Here is a 20,288-nt window from a genome sequence, read left to right on the forward strand (position 1 = left end):
ATTATCATTAAATAATATATATGATAAAAAAAAGGATAAAATAATATATAACATTTTATAACAAATTAATAGTATAAATATAATAAAAAAAAGTTGCTTAAAAATAATATTAATAATTTTATTTCATATATTTTAATTGTTTTTCTAACATTGTTATATTTCCTCTTATTTCATCTAAATCTTGAGAAAGTTTTATATAGGCATTATTAAGCTAAAAAATTAATTATTAAGCTAAAAAATTATTATTTAGATTACCTCTATATTATCATTATCAATAATATTAGACATTTCTGACATCATCTGAATAAATGAACGTTTATTTATAAAAGAAATAGTATAATCTTCACTTGTTTGTTTTGTTTTTGATAAACTTAAATTATTTTCTATTATAGATACAATTTTATCAAAATCTTCCAATGCTTGACTTACTATCTTCTTATCAATACTATGCATATTTCTTACAACATCTTCTTTTTCAAAAATATTATTTTCTTTATTAAAATTATCTATAATTTTTTCAGCAATTTCTTTTGTATATATGATATCTTTTTTAATAATCTCATTATATTCTTCCATTTTTATTAATTAAACATATAGATATTTAAAAAAAAAATGAGTTAAAATTTTATAGAAAATGAAATTTAGAACATATTATTACATATTAATAATTTATTTATTCATATTTTTATATTAATTAAATGAATACTACAATTTTTTAGTATTAATCACAATATAGACATATTATAAAATTATTGATTTTAAAAGATATAAGAATGATTTTATTTTTTTTTTGATAATTTATGTTGTATCTGATGGTCAATAATTAATTTTGTCAATTTATTTTATTTTTTTTGTATTTATTAAATTGTATTTATTAATTAATATCGAAAAGTCATGGTATCATTGATATCAAGTATGAAATAAAACTTTTGGACATTTTTTTTTATTAATTTACATGATATTTATAATGTTAAATGTTTATTATAAACTTATTCTTTGTCATAAAAGAATTATTTTTATAAAATGTTTGTTAAAAAATAAGCATTTATATGAATCATTATCATGATAATAAATAATGATAGGTATTTATATACACTATCAACAACTTTTTTTGAAGTTTTCTATGTATAATAAAGTAGAATATTTTAAGGTGTAATTTTTTTTTTGCAAATGTCACTCCTATATTTAGAAACAAAATTCAAATGTAAATATATTTTTAAATGCTTGAATGGATTAGTGAATATTTTAATATGATATTGAAGTTTCTTATCATTTTTTAAACTTATAAAACATTAAATCTATAACCTAAGCAAATGAATGAATAATTTATTGATAAAATATTTTATATATAAAGAGAATATTTTGTAAGAAAAACTATTAACTCATAAAAATCTTAAAATGGGTATTGGCGATGGTGTTACTTTATCATTTTCAAAAGAAGAATACAATCCAGTAAGTTTTTATAAAATAAAAATAAATATCCTTTTTTTATTCTTTAGAGTGTACCATTTAGTACATCAATAAACGGATTTGCTACACCTCAACATATTAGAATAATAGGACAATGCCAAAAGCATGCAAAAAGATTTTACATCAATTTTTCAAATGATAGTGATATTGTTTTCCATTTTAATGTACGCTTTGACGAAAAATGTGTCGTTAGAAATAGTACTGAAAATGGGTCATGGTTAGAGGAAGAAAGATTTGAAGATTCATTTCCATTCCACCATTGCAAGATTTTTACTCTTGACTTTATAGCAAATGAAAATTATGTTGAATGCAAATATGATGGTCAATTCTTTACTGAATTTTCCTACAGAAAATGGCATACAAATGTTTCATCTATGGAAATACAAGGAGATGTTGAACTTCACTATATTTCAGTTCATAAAGATTAACTTTTAATATTTAAAAATATATTAACAATAAATTTTTTTGTTATTACAAACATGTTATTACAAATAAAAAAAATTTATAGTTTATAGTTTTCATATTTTCAATACAACTTTTTAAAATACCAATTGTATGATCGATTTCTACATTTTATGTAAACAAAATTCACGTGGTAATTAATTTCATTGTCACTTTTATCAACAAAATAATAATTATATAATAAAATATTATTTACTTAATTGCGTATAATATTTGAGATAAATTTTTAAATATTTCATAATGAATGATTCATCAATATACTATTACCCACATTTTATATATGATGACAATGTGTATGTATATCTTTTTTTAAGAAACCTCTTTTATTATATTCTTTTAAAGAGACACTTTTTGTTTATTTATACATTTTTTGAACCAAATTATATTTAAAGGTACCTTTACATTTTTTAATTTATCATGGAACCAACTGCACCCATGGAGGCTACATATGATCACATACCTAGAGATAATTATCAAATTCAACCAAGAGATTATTTTTTTCCTGTAAGATCAATATAATATTGTTGTTTTTTTATATTTTATTAATAAATTTTTGTAGACGGTTAAATTTGCCACAGCCTTAAATGGTTATAGATTTCCAATGCACATTAGAATTGTTGGAAAATGTCCAGAAAAAGGAGATCGTTTTGAAGTTAATTTTGTAACTAACAAAGATGTTGCTTTTCACTTTAACCCAAGATTTAAAGAAAAAGTTGTTGTAAGAAATAATACTGTTGATGGTAAATGGCAACATGAAGAAAGAACACCTAAAGGTAATCCATTCAAAAAGGAGAAAGTTTTTATACTTGACTTTTATGCTCAGCAAACTCATGTTATTGCAAAATTGGATGATGTTGAAGTTGCATCTTTTGCTTTTAGAACTTCATCAAACTCTATTGTTGGTTTGGAAATTCAAGGAGAAATCGAATTGTATTTAGTTACAATTTCAAATATCTAGAAGATTTATAAGATTTTTAATATTTTGCAATACTTTAAATGTATAATGCTGTAATCGATATTTTTTTTATAAAATAATTCTTTTTCTTTTTTAAAATTATATAAAAATAATTAAAAAAAACCACATATTGTTATTAATAATTGAGAAGATAATAAAAAAAATTAAATATTAAAATTAAAAGTTTTATTTAATTTAAAAAAAAATATAAAACTACAACAAAAGTTATTACTTAATTCTTTTAAAAATTTAAGTTATTATATTTTCAAATTTAAAAAAACAATATTGATCTTCAAATTAAGACAATTATGATTTATAGTATTAGTAGATATAAATTCAAAAAGATTAGTACGCCTTGAGCAGGATTCGAACCTACGCGGGCAGAGCCCAACAGATTTCAAGTCTGTCCCATTAACCACTCTGGCATCAAGGCATAAAATCTGACCAACCTGATTTCCTAATCAAATCGCATTAAAAACATCATAATTTAAAACATTTGTAGATAAATTTTACTACTATTATTATTATAATGTTATTTAATTTTTTTAAGACGTTTAATTTTTTTAATATTTGTATAATAAAAAGTTTTAGTCAAATTTAAAAATATTAAAAAAATTTCTTAATTAATTTTTAAAGAATACATAAAAGTATATATATTTTTTTAAAAAAGTATAAGCAGATAAAACAAAAATCTACAAATGATGCGCTAGCTGTTTAGCAAGTAAAGTCACATTTCATGAAATCAGTAAACAAATAGTCACTTAAAAGTGCTGTTTGAAACTTTTTACTGGCATATGCGCTTTTTTATCACTTATAGTAATGAATAATTTTACGTGTGAAGGCTATTAAAAAACTTTATACAATGTTATGAATTGAATACAATATTTTATTAGTATGTATAAAAAAATTTAATACAACATATACACATATATAAAGAGATATGTACAATAGTGAATACAAAAATTAAACTATCATTGTTTGTAGATAGGAGAAATTTTATTGGCACACTTATCCGTTATCAACATTTTTTTATTTCCTTTTGTTAAAGGAGTACTGGAAATAAGAGGACTAAAGTATCTTGACTGAGAAAAATTTGTTTCAGAATATTCTCTCTTTCTAGAGTTAAGCGAAAGACATTTGTACTCTGCATTTAAATCTGACAATTTACTTCTATCATCTACATGTCTACTTAATGATATCATATCTTCAATCTAAAATTATTTTTATAATTAATGATTTAAAAACATACCCTAGAACTAGAAACAGTTGATAATTGTGTAAAACATTTTTCTTGAACATTTGACAATGTAGACTTATTAAAATCACTAGAACATTGACTTTTTATTTGTTCTTTTGCCTCATTTGTAAATTTATTACAAAAATCTTCTAATATTTTTATATTAGTATCTATTTGAGATATCTTCTTCTCATATTTTAAAATCTCATCAAATTTATTTAAATTTTTATTTTTTAAACTTTTTTTTTGTGTCGCCAACTTTAATTCTATTTTATTCAGACATTCTTTCATTTTTTTGTCTTTCATCAAAATTACTTTTCCATATCTGTCTTGTTGCTTTTTTTGAAATGCCATTATGGTTCGAATGTCATTTAATGAATATTTAGCTAATTCTCTGGTATGAGCAAATAATTTTTTAAGTGAAGGATTCATAGAACTTTCAATATAAGACGTTCGTACTGAAGCATTACATAAAATACAATGTACTAATTTTTCTGAAGAAGATGATTGAGGTGCTAAAAATAATATGAATATACAAAATTAAAAATACTTACAAGCACCAAAACATTTTGAACACAAAATATCTTGGCAGCTGCACAAAATGAATTGAATATTTTTTTTTGAATCTAAGTGAAATCCACATTTATTGCAATGAAGCCAATATATTTTTAACATACTTTTTTTTTATAGTATTTTAATTATTTATAAAATTATTATAATTTTAAGCATACAAAAAAATAAAAACATAAATTTGAATAAAGTGATGAAATAAAAATATGTAAATCTTAATTGTCACCACATTTAAAACTTTATCATCGACTTTAATGAAAAATACAAATTGTTTGAAAATAAAAAATTTTACGAAATTTTAAATGAATGATAAATAACAAAGTAATATATAAATAATTTTGATATTCCTTGCTTGTAATTTTTTATATTTCATATTTTAAAAATAAATTTATTTGAAAAAGTAAGGATAAAATGGTACATGTTGGAATAATTTTCATATGCTTTTAATCTTTAAATTATTTTCTTGTACTAATAATGCAATTTTATTTTTTTATAAAAACATTTCTTTTAATGATACACACACAAAAAAATTCCAATTTTTGATTCTATTTGATCAATTTATACAAGCAAAAAAAATGTATTTAAAGTTTTTATTGATTAGAAAAATGTTAAAAAATAAACTTCTAGTTCAATGAAAAAATAAATAAAGAAAAATAAGTAATTAAAAAAAACAACTTTTTTTGGAATTAGAATATGCTATTGTAGTCATTCGATGACCATTGAAACGGAGTGAATTTTGAATATAATCAACAATATTCGAAAATTGAAACTTTAGAAGTTATAAGGATTCAAAGTTGAAAGCGAAATTGGGGAATATTTTTTTGTAAATCTTGACTTCCTTGATAATATTGTAAAATTAAAAAATAAATACTTTTTCATAGATCATTTTTTTACGAGAAATTCATTAAACCTATTCACATCTTTATAAGATTTCTAAAAATGAAGTTATGATAAGAAATATGTTTAGAAAAAAGTTTTAAGAATCTAGCGATAACTCAAGTTAATGAAGTCACAGGTCTATGAAATTTGTTGCGCTGTGCTTTTATCTTGATTTAATGTATACCCTACGTTGAAAAGATTTTAAAATTTTCAACCGTTCTTGAGATATTTAACTTGGTACTTTTTCGCGCGTAATCCATTGTCATCATTTTTTTATATCTCGCAAATTGTTAAATGTATAAAAATATTTTGAAGGTAGACCCTATTTGAAAACTCATTTGAAGACGATTGCAGAAATCCGATTGCATTTATCTACATTATGAAGCGAGATATGACCAAAGGCGGAAAATTTTCAAAAATATCCATTGTTCCCGACTTTTCAGTATCTCAACAAATAATTATCCTATAAAGATGGGACCAGTTTCATTCGATTTCTATTCAAAAGTAGGTTTAGATTATTAATTTTTAAAGCTATAACTTTATTATTTTCAAATATTCATAAATTGGCTAAAAATAATTAAGATTTCCGACTTTACCTCTAAAAATGTGAACAAAAAAAAGCAACTTTTTTTCGGAATTTGAATATGCCACTATATTCATTCGATAGTCCTTGAAAGGGGATAAATTTTGAATATAATCAACAATATTTGAAAATTGAAACTTTAGGAGTTATAAGGTTTCAAAGTTGAAGGGCGAAATTGTAGAATATTTTTTTTAAATCTCGATTTTTATGATAGTATTGTAAATTTTAAAAATAAATACTTTAATCTAGATCATTTTTTTTACGAGAAATTCATTAAGCTTATTTACATCTTCATAGGACTTATAAAAATGAAGATATGATAAGAAATATGTTATGAAAAAAGTTTTAAGAATCTTGTGATAACTCAAGTCAATGAGGTCACAAAAGCATAAAACTATATGCGCTGGTCTTCTTTCAAAATTTAAGATATACCTTACGTTGAAAATATTTTTAAATTTTCAACGGTTTCTAAAATATTGTGCTTGGTACTTTTTCGCGCGTAATCCATTGTCACCATTTTTTTATATCTCAAAAGTAGTTTAAGATATAAAAATATTTTGAAGGTAGACCTTACTTGAAAACTCATTAAAAGACGATTGCAAAAATCTGATTGTTATTATCTTTATTTTGAAGCGAGATATGGCCAAGGACGGAAAATTTTCTAAAATATTCATTGTTCCGAACTTTTTAGTATCTCATTAAATACTTATCCTATGAAGATGGGACTAGTTTCATTCGATTTCAATTTAAAAGTTGGTATAGATTAATAATTTTCATAGCTATAATATTATTTTTTTTAGAGATTCAAAAATTGGTTAAAAATTTTCTAGATTTCTGATTCCACCTCTAAAATTGTGATAAAAAATCTATTTTCTTTTCAATTTGATTATGTCACTGTAGTCATTCGATAACTTTTGAAATGCGATGAATTTTTAAATTTATTAACAATAGCTTAATTTTAAAGTCATGTATGTATTAGAATTTTTTTAAAAATACAATAATAAATTTATATAAATTTTGTACTTAAGTGACTCTAAAAAAGTTCCTAATTTTAATGCTTTAAAAAATAACATTCTAACACTAAATTTCTATTAATATTATTAATAAAAAAATCAAATGAATAAAGAATGTGTAAAGATAACAATATTAAATTGTAACTTATTAAAAAACTTTTTTAAAAAAATACATATTTTTATAAAGTAAACTGTTAATTTTTTTTTGAAAAAACCAATAAAAACAAAATATATTACAAAACTTAGTTAATAGGTATTAAATAATAAAGATAAGAAATTTTAATGACTAATTTTGAATCAAACTTTAATATTTTTTTAGGTAGAAATATATTTTTCATCTAACTCATATTTTTCTTTTAAAAAATTCTTGATAGTTTTCAAATGATTCTTTTGTAATTGAACCATAATCTTTCAAGAACATCTTTTTTTTCTTTCTTGTATTCTAGAAGAAGAGGCATAAAAATGTTTCAAAGATGAAGCAAAAGTATCATTAAACAAATCAAAAAATAATTCTTTTTAATAAAAATAACCATAAATATTTTTATTAAAAAGTGTTTAATTGACTTTTTTATTATAATATTGAGAATCAACTAATTTTATATTATAATTAGTATTAAAAAAAACATTTAAACGTAAAATTCTAACAAATTATTAAAAAAAACTGTTATCTAGAGATAAACTTTAACTTTAAATATGTAAGATACTACATATATTTATGTTACAAAATAAAATATTTTTAAATAATTTTAAAAAATTAAATTATTTCTAAGTATTATATTTAAAATTATTAAAAAACATACAAAGTTGTAAAAAATAAAATTAAATCATTTTTAGAATGTTATAACTGTTATTGGTTTCATATATTTTTTTAAATGTATGTTTCTATTATAAATGAAAACAAATTATATTTAATATTTATTAATTAAAAATAGTTATAAAATGATGTTTTAATTATACATCGGTGACAAAACATAATGTCAATAAGACATTTTTTAATATTAAAAAAAAGTTTTTTATAAATTATTATCCTTTATATTCTTCACTTTGGCGGAAGATATTTTTTGACATTGTAGTAAAATTGTTGTAGGCCTCTGGATCCATTTCATCTATCTTATTTCTAAAATGTTCGTAAACAATTGATAGAGAAAAGATGAATTGACTCTTATTTTGGACTGCCTTGTAGCGATGTGACCTAAGAGTATCCAAAAATTTTATTGGGTCAAAAGCTTTACATGAATTGATCATATCAATCATGTAAATAGCTAATGCTAATGTTCCGGTTCTTCCTACTCCTGCACTACAATGAATCGCTACATGACGATCATTGTAAAGGTTTATAATTCTTCTGTACAATTCATGAATGGTTTTACTTTCATTAGGTATACCTAAAAAAAACAAATAACATAAATTTTTTGTATTTAAATAAACTTACTCTTATCAGGCCAATTAGTATAATGGAGAATTTTAAAATTACTTGTTACGTTTTTATCATTATAAATTGTAAAATCATATTCAATAATATGATTTAAATCATCCACTTTTTTATCAATATACATGACAGTGTATTTACCTCCTTTCATTTCCTTAGCATCTGTAGGAAAATAAGGAAAACACTTATTTTGAACCGTTATTTCCTTTACATTAACAAGTATGACAATGATTCCGATCTTGTATCTAAAAATCATGTCATACATATCATCAACTGTTGTTTGTATTGGTGCCTAAAAAAATATACATTAAAATAAAGTTAAATTATTATTAATATCTTACCTGACACATAATAATTTTTCTCTCCTTTCCATCACCATATTTATAAACCATTTGGTTAGCATGAATATAACCAAGTACATTATTTATATCATATCCATTAACATTAATTGATGTTTTGTCAAGACATTCTATATCGTTATAACGGTTTCTTTTTGGAAGACTTCCTTTAGCAGTATAGTAACGTTGACAGTTTTGTATAAGAGCATCTTTACGCATCATTCCAATATAATTAAATTGAACACAAAGTTCATCCAATTTTCCTTCATCAAGAATATTAATAAATTGTAAAAAAAGTTTGAATCTTCTATCCATACTGCCTTTGCAAGCATCTAACTTGTAAAGATAACGATCATATTCATTGGTAAATTTAAACCTCAGATTATTTTGACCAATTAATATTTGATTGTCAAAAAAATATGTAACAAGAGCTTTTAATAAGTAAGCATATTCAATGGAAGAAATGTTTCCACCATAACGTTTTTCACGAACTTCTTTTATAATCTCCATTGGATTATAAACTGAGGTATCAGCTTTAATTGCTTCCAAAATACAGCAAAAATATGTAAACATGAATACACGTGATCCAGCACTACGTGAAGCATGAACGAGAACATTCCCATTTCCAGCACATTCAGAAACCTCAGAGTGTAAGTTGATGAAGTGTAAATCTGAATAGGGTATTGTATGTTCCTTCCAATGCATGACATGATAAAGTATCAGATCCTTTGACTTTTCTCCTTTCATAGTCATGCTGAATTTTAATACTTTAACATTTTGAAGATTAGTTGGAAGCTCCTCCAAATATTTAACAGTAACATTTCCATAAGTTTGGTTTTTTTCTGGCCAATATAACAATTTATTTTTTGTTTCTGGGTCTTCATCACTATCTTGATAAATCATTGAAATAACAACTGCGACATCCTCTTTGTAAAATAACTCCCAAAAATATTTTACACTTTCAGGTGCTGGTCCATCAGAAATTATATATTTTCTTTCCGGTGAGACATCATTAATGTAATGAGCTCTTATTTCTCCAAAGATTGATTTGAAACATTTGACCAAAGAAGAGTCAAAAAGAGTACTTGTATTGAATTCAACCTCTTCATCACCTTCTATTTTCTTTAAAAACGATTGCTTCTTCAATATATCCGGAATATATTTTTTGCTTTGAACAATCTTACAGTACTCTTCCAAATTTGCATTTGATAATTCTTTCCACAATGCAAATATATTGGGGTATTTAGATGCTAATTTCTTTCTTCTAATATGTAATTTTATTGCCTTAAGAAATATTAATACACTGATGCCAACAAAGACTAAGATACCAATAATAACACTTCCAACAATAATAGAAATTGCACCAGTAGTTCCAAATGTTTCTTTAAATTTTTCAAATCGTGATTTTTGAATTTTATTTATAGTTACTTTATCTTCATCCACATTTAAATATCTTTTTCCATTTTCATCTATTCCAAAACTTGCTTTGTCACTATGTAAAAACGAGTGAATTAAAGTGACTTCTCCATTAGGTGTTTTGTAAAGGCATTTTAAAGTTGTATTGAAATTCGAAACATCTGTTGTAAAGACAAAATCACCAGAGCGATACAAACCATTGTTTTCTACTCCATTAGCATTCAACTCAGTTAGATTAACTATCTTTTTGTTAATATAATCAACTGAATAAAGGTATCCAAAACTGAATCTATTGATTGAGCAATTTGGTCTGACCACCGTCTCATTTGATGCGTAGAGAATATACTCCAATGGAAATTTAAAGTTTTCTTGTGGTGGTGCGAAATAGAAGATCTTCGTTATCTTGTGGTCGTCTTCAGTCGATGGGCAATCATAAGAAAATTTTAAAAGCTCATATCCATTTAATGAGAATTTTCCCTTGGTAGTCTTGTTAGAGTTTGGTACTTCCTTAGCTCCATCCTTTGTGAATATAACTTTGGTTATTAAAATTTCTTCGTTTTTATAAAAATCTTTTAAATTTGGTTGATTTTGTAAAAGAAGTTGAATTTCAAGAGACGTTTCCAAATAGTCGAATTTAATGACATCAATGTCTATACCGTTGAGCGATTTTTGGGTAGAATTGTAACCTTGTACTATTATTTCTGGTATGTCATTGACAGCTCTAAAGATCATGCAAGGCTCTGCAATCTCCTTTTTATAAGTATCTTTAGGTATTGTAAACAAATAGTAGAGTTTGTTCACATGCGGCAACTCATCCGACGTCTTCAACGCTCCATTAACTAATATGAGTTTAAATAATTTGCCTTCCTTGTCTCTTGTAAATTTTAAAATTTTTTTTTGATCATTTCCACATATACTGGTAATTGGAAGTTGGTTTATTATCTTCTCTCGTTTTGCCATTACATAAGGATTTGGTCCGGGTTGCCAATTGAAATTAAACTTCCATTCATAGGGCATTTGGCTTCCATCACTGCGCTTTATTCCAATATCACCACACTGAATATGCTGAGGTCCTGAAGCATTATATATTGATAGTATCCAATTGAATAAAATATCTTGGTTTGAAGGCATAACGCTCCAATCTCCCAGTTTTTTATTTTCAGTGAATTTATCCATACTATTTTGATGTTTGTATAAAGAACCAGGACATTTTAAAAGAATGACGTCCGAGTTAGCTGCAAACCTTAGATTGACTGGAAAAGTAGTTTTGTTGATTTTCTTTGGAACCGTAGGAAAAAAGGTTCCATAAATACCTTCTTCACACTGTGTGAAAATTGGTAGAAGTAGCAGCAGGCAGATTGTTTTAAACTGGTGAATATCCAGAAACATAGTAAATTGTTTTTTGTTAAAAAACACGAGGATTTAATAACTTTTCGAATGATAAAAAATTGAATATTTTCCTCTATTTATTCAAAATTTTTAACAAAATTAACATTTTCTTCAAATAATATTCATATTTTATCAAATTATAGGTAAAAAAAACGTTCTAATGTAAATGACCCTCTTTAAAGTTAATTGATATTACTATGTTATTATAGCTAAAAGATGTACTTTGTACTAACATAGAAATTTAGATAAATTCAAAAAGAAATATAATTTGAAATAGTATGATTATGATTGAATATATCTATTTTTCTATGACTTCAATTGATCAACTAAATGATATGTTTTAAATGTTTAATAAATGAATGTTTTTTAGTAAAATTAAAATAGAAATTCATTAAATTTTATAACGTTCTAGAAACTTATAATTATAAAAAAATTTTAAATATCATTTTTATTCAAAAAAATATACAATAATTGAATAAATGTGATAACAATTAATTATGTAAATTTTATATTAAATGTTTTTGAAACCAATTTTTTGTGAACATTATACGATTTAAAAATATTATGATATTTAATTGATAAAGAAAAAATTTACGAAAGATTGAAACTGTATTTTGAATCAACTAAAAATTAACTATTCAAAATTTTTTTTATTTAATAAAACCACGTATAAAATTTTGCTTAACATAAACGCATTTATTACACAGTTTTCTATACTCTACGTTTAATTAATTAAACATGTTTTTTTTTATAGTAGTATATTGTAATAAATTTATTGGCTTAATTTTAGAACCACTGATGTATTAGAAATTTTTTTTTAAATATTTGAATATTAAATATATTTATAATTTTTTTTAAATTATAATAATGATTTTATATAAATTTTAAACTAACATATTAAATAATTAAATCAAAAAAAGTAAATGATTTTAAAATTTAGTTTTTAATAAAAAATTTTTCAAAAAATCTAATACGAATTTTTTAATTTTATTTTTTTTATTTATATGATAATTTTGATTATTTATATAAAAAATTTTTTTTAAAACTTTTTTTTTCCTGTTTATCAACTATCAAATTCTTAAATTACTATATATTTAATTTAATTTTTAAAAATATTTTAAATACTTTACTTATTCTATCTTTTATTAGTTCAGTACATTAGTGACTCTATGGGAGATCCCTACTATATTTACATATACAAAAGCAATCTTTTATGAGATAAAATTTTTGAATTCAAAAATATGATTATTCATAAAAATGAGGATTGTTAATGATTATTTGTTATTAACAGAATGATCTAAAAGAATCAAAAATGAGAGTTTTTTTCTTCCTGTGTATTTATTACATAAATTAGCATTTTTTCCATTGCTCAAAAATCATAAAAGTTTTTATTTACTTTTAATAATATAATAATTTTTTTCAACTTCTTTAATTTGTAAATAATTCTGTAAAATATCTTTTCATTGATAAATTTGAAATATTCATAAAATAAATGTTCACATTATAAAATGCAAAATTTTTTAAATTTGAAAATATATTTTTTTTCTATATATCTTTGTATTTCATTTAACGTAAATGAAACACTTAAGAAATTATTATTTTAATATATTCATTTTAATAATAAGCATAAATATTTAATTTACTTTTATAAATATTTTTTTAGGTAGAAATACATAATGTTGGATTCACCAGAGTTAAATACTTATCGTACTAACCGTATTTCTGATAATATTTTACCACATTTAAATGTAAAAACTCATCAAAACACATTTTCTACTGTTGAAGATTTTGTGACAAATTTTGTTTACGATTCATCAAAAGCTAAGATAATTAAAAAGGTAAATTATTAAAAAAATTTTTATAAATAATATTTTGCAATACAAATTAGATACTCATTGCAACAAATGGTATTGCTGCTGTTAAATGTATCTTATCAATACGAAAATTATTAATGCAATTGTTTAAAGATGATCATATTATTAAATTTGTATGTTTAACTACTGAGCAAGAAATTCAATCAAATGCTGAATATTTAAAGTTTGCTGATTATTGTGTATTTTCACCAGCTGGTTCTAATAATAATAATTATGCCAATGTTAATGAGATTGTTGAGCATGCTGTAAGGAATAATGTTGATGCTGTTTGGGCAGGATGGGGTCATGCATCAGAGAATCCAGAATTACCAAAACAATTAAAAGAAAATAATATAATATATATTGGACCACCATCTACAGCAATGTTTATATTAGGTGATAAAATTGCATCAACAATTCTTGCTCAAACAATTGGAATACCAACTATAAGTTGGTCTGGTAACAGACTAAAGATAGATATAACAAATAATTATAATGGAGAAGTGATAATTCCAACAAAATTATATAATCAGGCAACAATTAAGACGGTTCAAGAAGGATTAAATTCATTAAAAAGAAATAATATAACATATCCTGTTATGATAAAAGCATCAGAAGGTGGTGGTGGTAAAGGAATTAGAAAATGTAATAATGATCAAGAATTTATTGATGGTTTTAGGAAGGTACAAGATGAAGTACCTGGAAGTCCAATTTTTCTTATGAAATGTATAATTAATGCACGTCATATTGAGGTTCAATTGATTGGTGATATGTATGGAAATGTTATTCCTATTTATACAAGAGATTGTTCCGTTCAAAGGCGTTGCCAAAAAATTATTGAAGAAGCACCAGCTTCAATTGTACCAAAAAATATACTTTATAAAATGCAAAGAGATGCTGTTAATATGGCTAAAAAAGTTGGATATGTTAGTGCAGGAACTGTTGAATATATGTATGTTCCAGCTACCAAAGAATATTACTTTTTAGAACTTAATCCACGTCTTCAAGTTGAACATCCATGTACTGAAATGGTTGCTAATATTAATATTCCAGCTATTCAACTTCAAGTTGGTATGGGTTTACCATTAAATAAAATTACTGATATTAGACTTTTCTTTGGTCTTGATAGATATGGTGATGATAACTTACCTGAAGAACAAATAAAAACAGAAACAAATATATGTGTTATTGCTGCTAGAATTACAAGTGAAGATCCAGCTGAAGGTTTTACACCAGCATCGGGTTCTGTTGAAGTTTTAAATTTTCAATCAAATCAAAATGTTTGGGGCTATTTTTCTGTTTCATCAACTGGTATAGTTCATGAATTTGCTGATTCACAATTTGGACATTTATTTGCTAAAGGAACAACTAGACATGAAGCTATATCAAATATGCTTTGTGCATTAAAAGAATTAGAATTAAGAGCAACATTTGCATCTCAGGTACAATATCTTGTTGGATTATTGAAAGAAGATGATTTTGAACAAAATCGTTTTAATACTGCATGGTTAGATGCAAGAATTGCTGCAAAAATTCAAAATGTTCAAATATTACCTTTACATGTTTATTTAGCTTTTGGTGCCACTGTTATTGGATATACTAAAATACAACATGCTTTTTCACAATATCAAAGTAGTATAAAATATGGACAAATTTTACATGTATCTGATTTAATTGAAACATGGCAAATGGAATTAATTCATGATAATATTAAATATAGTGTTTTAGTTAATAGATATGGACCTATTAATTTTGTTGTATATCTTAATGGATCTATATGTAGAACAGAAGTTCGTGAACTTGGAAATAACACATTATTAGTTACTTATTCAGATATTACTTTTACATGTTATTTAGAAGAAGATCTTGAAAAATATAAAGTTACAATTGGAAGATCAACAGTTATTTTTGAAAAAGAAAATGATCTCTCAGTTCTTCGATCAACAAATGCTGGTCGTTTATTAAGATTTCTAAAAACTAATGGTGAAGAAGTTAGTATTGATGAATCATATGCAGAAATGGAATCAATGAAAATGGTACATGATTTGAAAGTTAAAAAAATAAGTGGAATACTTATTCATGTTGCTAGACCAGGACAAACTTTATTTCCAGGTACATTAATAGCTAAACTTGAAAATCAAGGCAATCAATGTGCATCAAAACCAAAAAATTTTGAGAGAAGAATGATTGAATGGGATAGTATTGAAGAAGAACGATATCATTCAAATACAAGACTTGTAAATAAATATGAACAATTAAAACAATATTGTTATAACGTTTTGCAAGGATATTCAGTTCCTGAAACAGTATTTAAAGATGAAATAAAGAATGTTGTAAATAATCTTTTTTTAATAATGAAAGATAACAATTTACCAAAAAATATGTTCGATGTAACATTTTCAATTGTATCGTGTAGAATACCACATATTCAAAAAAATGAGCTTAAAAACGCAAGAAGAAGTGAAAAATTTCAAGCACAAAGAATTAATAAAATTATTTTTAGTTATCTTAATAATATTGATCCAAAAAATTTAGAAATTGAAAAAACAAATTTTGTTGAATTAATAGAAATTAGTAAAAATTTTCTAAATGGGCTTAATGGTAATATAAAACTTTTTGTTGAAGGATTACTTAGTATGTATCTCAAAACAGAATTATATTTTCAAGGTGTCACTTATGATAAAGCTGTTTCATTAATACAAAATCAAGTAAAAAATGTCAATGAAGCATCAAGAATGATTTATTCACATACAAAAATTACTGCTAAAAATTTACTTCTTATTGAAATTATATCACGTCTTGATAAGGATGTTATTCTTGGATTAAAAGATACATTAAGAGCTGTTTCAAATCTTTTTAATGATGAAGCACAAAAACTTGCTTTATATGCTTATCAAACACTTAACTCTACTTATAAACAATCTACACTTTATGATAATGAATTTTTTAATAATAACATTTGTAATATAGAAAATATTAAATTATATCTTCAATCAACATTTTGTGTTGACAAGGAATCAATTAAAATTATTAACAGTAAGAATAATGATATTAAATTTATCAAATTGATTTTGACTCCTTATGAATTATTATATCGTTATATTAAAAATACAGATGAAACAATATCTACAACTAAACAATTTGAGTATGGTTTTGTTGTATGTAGTGATTTAGATTTAATTATAAAAGAGAAAGATGAAGTAACAAATTTTGTCAATGAATTTAATGATCCTAGAAAGATACATTATATTATAAATGATTCTGATAAAGGAACAGATATTGATGAAATAAAAAAAATAATTATTCAATCTTCTGATCCAAATGGAAATGAAATTGATAAAATTGGTGGTTGTATGATACTTAGAAAAGATAATGAACCAATATATATTAACACAGAATTTGGTATTTATGAGAAATTACAACTTTCTAGACTTCCAAAAACTGCAAAAATTGTTTCTAAACAATCATCTCCATTTTTAATTTTTAAAAATGATAATAAAGGAATAACAAGATATTTTGCTCGTCATCTAATTAAAGGTTTACTTTCTGATTGTGTTGGAAATTCACATGCTAATATAAAAAATTTAACATCAAAATTTAGTGATATTGTTAATTCTCTTTCTGGAGAAATAAGAATTAATGCATTTAATGATAAAAGTCAAACAGTTACTGTTGCTTGCAATCATATTTATATTTGTATTAATATGGAAAAACAAGTTTTATTTGGATCAAAAAATAGTAATGAAAATAATGAAATATATAAAAATAGAATTTTTACTTTATTTAGTTCTGCATTTAAAAATGCTATTGGAAATAATTATGATGTATTATGTAAATCAAAAGTTACAGAAGTTGAGTTAGTTCTTAATTTCCCAATACCATTAAAAGATGTTGATGATGAAACAAAGAAATTTAGCCATAATGAATGGGTTATTGGAAAATTTGTTTTTTATAATTTTATTAGTACATTATCATATGATCAATGTTTCTATTTAGTAGATAATGATGGATATTTTATTCAAAAAGATTTAGATAAATTTGTTCCATTAGATTCAACAATTTTCAAAAATAATAAATATTTCTTACAAGAACATCGTCTTATAGAAAATGCTACACAACAAAGAAAAAGATTTTTAGCTGGTAAATTAAATACAACATATGTTTATGATATTCCTAGTGTATTGGCACATGCAAATTTTGAACGTTGGCGTGAACTTAAATCATCTAATATTATTGGATATATTCAGGCATTAGAAGATATGGCTATTGCTAGAAATATGAAAGCACAAAATTTTAGTGCACGTTCACTTTTAAAAGCTTATGAATTAATAGTAAATGAAAAGGGTATTATTGAGAAGTGTGTTGATGAAAAAATTCTTGAAAATAGAGCATTAAATGCATTAAATAATGTTGGAATGATTGCATGGGAAATTGAAATATATACACCAGAATGTTATATAGAACCATTAAAAATAATTGTTATTGCTAATGATATAACATATAAAATGGGATCATTTTCAATGAAAGAACATATGGTATATGCTAAAGCTTCTGAATATTCACGTAAATTTAATATGTCTAGAATATATATATCTGCTAATTCCGGTGCAAGAATTGGGTTTGCTGAAGATGTTAAGAAAAATTTAAAAATTCAATGGATAAATGATGATAAACCTGAAGATGGTTATACTGGTTTAACACTTGATAATTGTTTAGAAGATGTATGGTCACAAGTAAAATATTCAACAAAAAATAATATTAAATATTTAGAAGCAGTTATTGGTAAAGAAAATGATATTGGTGTTGAAAATCTTGTTGGATCAGGTTTAATAGCAGGAGAAACAAGTGAAGCATATAATAGTGTACCAACATATTGTTTAGTAACAGGACGTGCTGTAGGTATTGGTGCATATGTTGCTAGGTTATGTCGTCGTATATGTCAAGTTGAAAATTCATATCTTATATTAACTGGAGCTTCAGCATTAAATTCATTACTTGGAAAAAAGATTTATATCTCAAATGAACAATTAGGTGGTACAGAAATTATGTATAAAAATGGAATATCTCATAGTATAACAAAAAATGATTCAGATGGTTTAAAAAAAATTTTAACATGGATATCATATTGTCCAACTAAAAAAAATGTTCTTATACCAAGAACATTACTTCATCCAGATAACAAAGAACGTACTGTTGGTTTTAGAGCATCAAAAGCACCATATGATACAAGAAAATTATTAGATAATGATCAAGATTATGGAATATTTGATACAAATTCATTTGATGAAATTATGTCAGGATGGGCTAAAACAATTATTGTTGGAAGGGCAAGATTATGTGGTCTTCAAGTTTGTGTTATTGCTGTTGAAACACAAACTATTGAATGTAATATTCCTGCTGATCCTGCCATAGAATATTCACAAGCTAAAACATTTATGCAAGCAGGACAAGTTTGGTATCCAGATTCAGCATATAAAACAGCTGAGGCTATTAACATTTTTAATAAAGAAAATCTTCCTCTTATAATTATTTCTAATATTCGTGGATTTAGTGGTGGACAAAAAGATATGTTTGAAATGATATTAAAATTTGGAGCTTGTATTGTAGATGCATTACATGTTTATACTCAACCTATTGTGATATATATTCCTCCATATGGAGAATTACGTGGTGGTGCATGGGCTGTACTTGATACAAATATTAATAAAAATTGTATTAAAATGTTTGCTGATCCTGAATCAAGAGGTGGTATATTGGAACCAGAAGGTATTTGTAAAATTAAATTTCGTGACAATGATTTATTTTCTCTTATGAATAAGTATGATTTAAAATTAAAAGATTTAAATAAAAAATTTGAAGAAAATTCAAGCATAACAAATTCTCAAATTTTAGATGAAATAAAGAAGCGAAAAGAATTCTTAAAACCAATTTATAAAAATGTTAGCATTAAGTTTGCTGATATGCATGATACAACAACAAGATTAATGGCACAAAAAGCTATATGTGATATTGTTCCATTAAAAAATGCTAGAAATTATTTTTATAATTATTTATATAAAGAAATCACAATTAATCGGATGGCAAAAATATTTATTAAAAATGTCTTACATAATGGAAAGTGTAGAAATATTGAGTTTGAAGAATTAGAGCAAGGAATTGAGTTTGTTAACAATTATATTAGTTCTAAATTTGGAAATTTATCAAATAGTCTAGAATTTTATAAATTTTTAGAAACACAAATTTCAGAATTTGTATTGCATGTCAATAATACTTGTTTAGAAAAAATGTTAAAAGATGTTGCAGAGAAATTAAATTCTTCAAGTTTGGATATACAAATTAATCAATTGAATAATTTATTACTACAATTGAATCCTACCTCTGTAATAAGTGCATTAAAAAACTGTTTGCTTACGAAGAATTTAAATAAATCAGAAATAAACGATCTTTTATTAATACTTAATAAATAAAAAATCAACTGATAATTATTTCTAAAATATATTGTTTTTGTTATAAATTTTATAGTTATCTCAACTATTTTAAAAATTATATAATTGAATACAATAGTTAGTTGTTATCAATCTAATTTACTAGAAAGATTTCTTTTAAACTTATATCAATTGTTTAGTTATTATATATCAAAAGATTACAAACAGTAATGGCTTAATCTTTAATCCAATCAATCAGAATAATAGCT

General features: G+C 23.9%; 6 protein-coding genes across 6 annotated transcripts; 3 read left to right on the forward strand and 3 right to left on the reverse strand.

Annotated features, from left to right (window-relative positions):
* Positions 1-118: 118 nt before the first annotated feature.
* On the reverse strand, positions 119-576 carry SRAE_2000095900 (Hypothetical protein; the record flags this gene model as incomplete). The annotated part of the gene is made up of 2 exons (XM_024651854.1): positions 119-211; positions 256-576. The coding sequence occupies 2 exons, from the start codon at positions 574-576 to the stop codon at positions 119-121; spliced, it is 414 nt and encodes a 137-aa protein (XP_024505489.1).
* An 822-nt stretch (positions 577-1,398) lies between these two features.
* SRAE_2000096000 (Galectin, carbohydrate recognition domain and Concanavalin A-like lectin/glucanases superfamily domain and Concanavalin A-like lectin/glucanase, subgroup domain-containing protein) lies at positions 1,399-1,898 on the forward strand (the record flags this gene model as incomplete). The annotated part of the gene is made up of 2 exons (XM_024651855.1): positions 1,399-1,452; positions 1,500-1,898. The coding sequence occupies 2 exons, from the start codon at positions 1,399-1,401 to the stop codon at positions 1,896-1,898; spliced, it is 453 nt and encodes a 150-aa protein (XP_024505490.1).
* A 451-nt stretch (positions 1,899-2,349) lies between these two features.
* On the forward strand, positions 2,350-2,890 carry SRAE_2000096100 (Galectin, carbohydrate recognition domain and Concanavalin A-like lectin/glucanases superfamily domain and Concanavalin A-like lectin/glucanase, subgroup domain-containing protein; the record flags this gene model as incomplete). The annotated part of the gene is made up of 2 exons (XM_024651856.1): positions 2,350-2,436; positions 2,492-2,890. The coding sequence occupies 2 exons, from the start codon at positions 2,350-2,352 to the stop codon at positions 2,888-2,890; spliced, it is 486 nt and encodes a 161-aa protein (XP_024505491.1).
* A 968-nt stretch (positions 2,891-3,858) lies between these two features.
* On the reverse strand, positions 3,859-4,799 carry SRAE_2000096200 (Hypothetical protein; the record flags this gene model as incomplete). The annotated part of the gene is made up of 3 exons (XM_024651857.1): positions 3,859-4,098; positions 4,137-4,639; positions 4,679-4,799. The coding sequence occupies 3 exons, from the start codon at positions 4,797-4,799 to the stop codon at positions 3,859-3,861; spliced, it is 864 nt and encodes a 287-aa protein (XP_024505492.1).
* A 3,393-nt stretch (positions 4,800-8,192) lies between these two features.
* SRAE_2000096300 (Protein-tyrosine phosphatase, receptor/non-receptor type domain and Protein-tyrosine/Dual specificity phosphatase domain and Protein-tyrosine phosphatase, catalytic domain-containing protein) lies at positions 8,193-11,528 on the reverse strand (the record flags this gene model as incomplete). Its single annotated transcript, XM_024651858.1, has 3 exons — positions 8,193-8,554; positions 8,602-8,890; positions 8,940-11,528. The coding sequence occupies 3 exons, from the start codon at positions 11,526-11,528 to the stop codon at positions 8,193-8,195; spliced, it is 3,240 nt and encodes a 1,079-aa protein (XP_024505493.1).
* A 1,889-nt stretch (positions 11,529-13,417) lies between these two features.
* Positions 13,418-20,061, forward strand: SRAE_2000096400 (Carboxyl transferase domain and Biotin/lipoyl attachment domain and Carbamoyl-phosphate synthetase large subunit-like, ATP-binding domain and Carbamoyl-phosphate synthase, large subunit, N-terminal domain and Biotin carboxylase, C-terminal domain and Single hybrid motif domain and Rudiment single hybrid motif domain and ATP-grasp fold domain and Acetyl-coenzyme A carboxyltransferase, N-terminal domain and Acetyl-coenzyme A carboxyltransferase, C-terminal domain and Biotin carboxylation domain and Acetyl-CoA carboxylase, central domain and ATP-grasp fold, subdomain 1 and ATP-grasp fold, subdomain 2 and Pre-ATP-grasp domain-containing protein; the record flags this gene model as incomplete). The annotated part of the gene is made up of 2 exons (XM_024651859.1): positions 13,418-13,579; positions 13,630-20,061. The coding sequence occupies 2 exons, from the start codon at positions 13,418-13,420 to the stop codon at positions 20,059-20,061; spliced, it is 6,594 nt and encodes a 2,197-aa protein (XP_024505494.1).
* Between the last annotated feature and the right edge of the window lie 227 nt (positions 20,062-20,288).

This window comes from Strongyloides ratti (assembly GCF_001040885.1).
Source record: "Strongyloides ratti genome assembly S_ratti_ED321, chromosome : 2".
In the NCBI taxonomy this organism is placed as follows: Eukaryota; Metazoa; Nematoda; class Chromadorea; order Rhabditida; family Strongyloididae; genus Strongyloides; species Strongyloides ratti.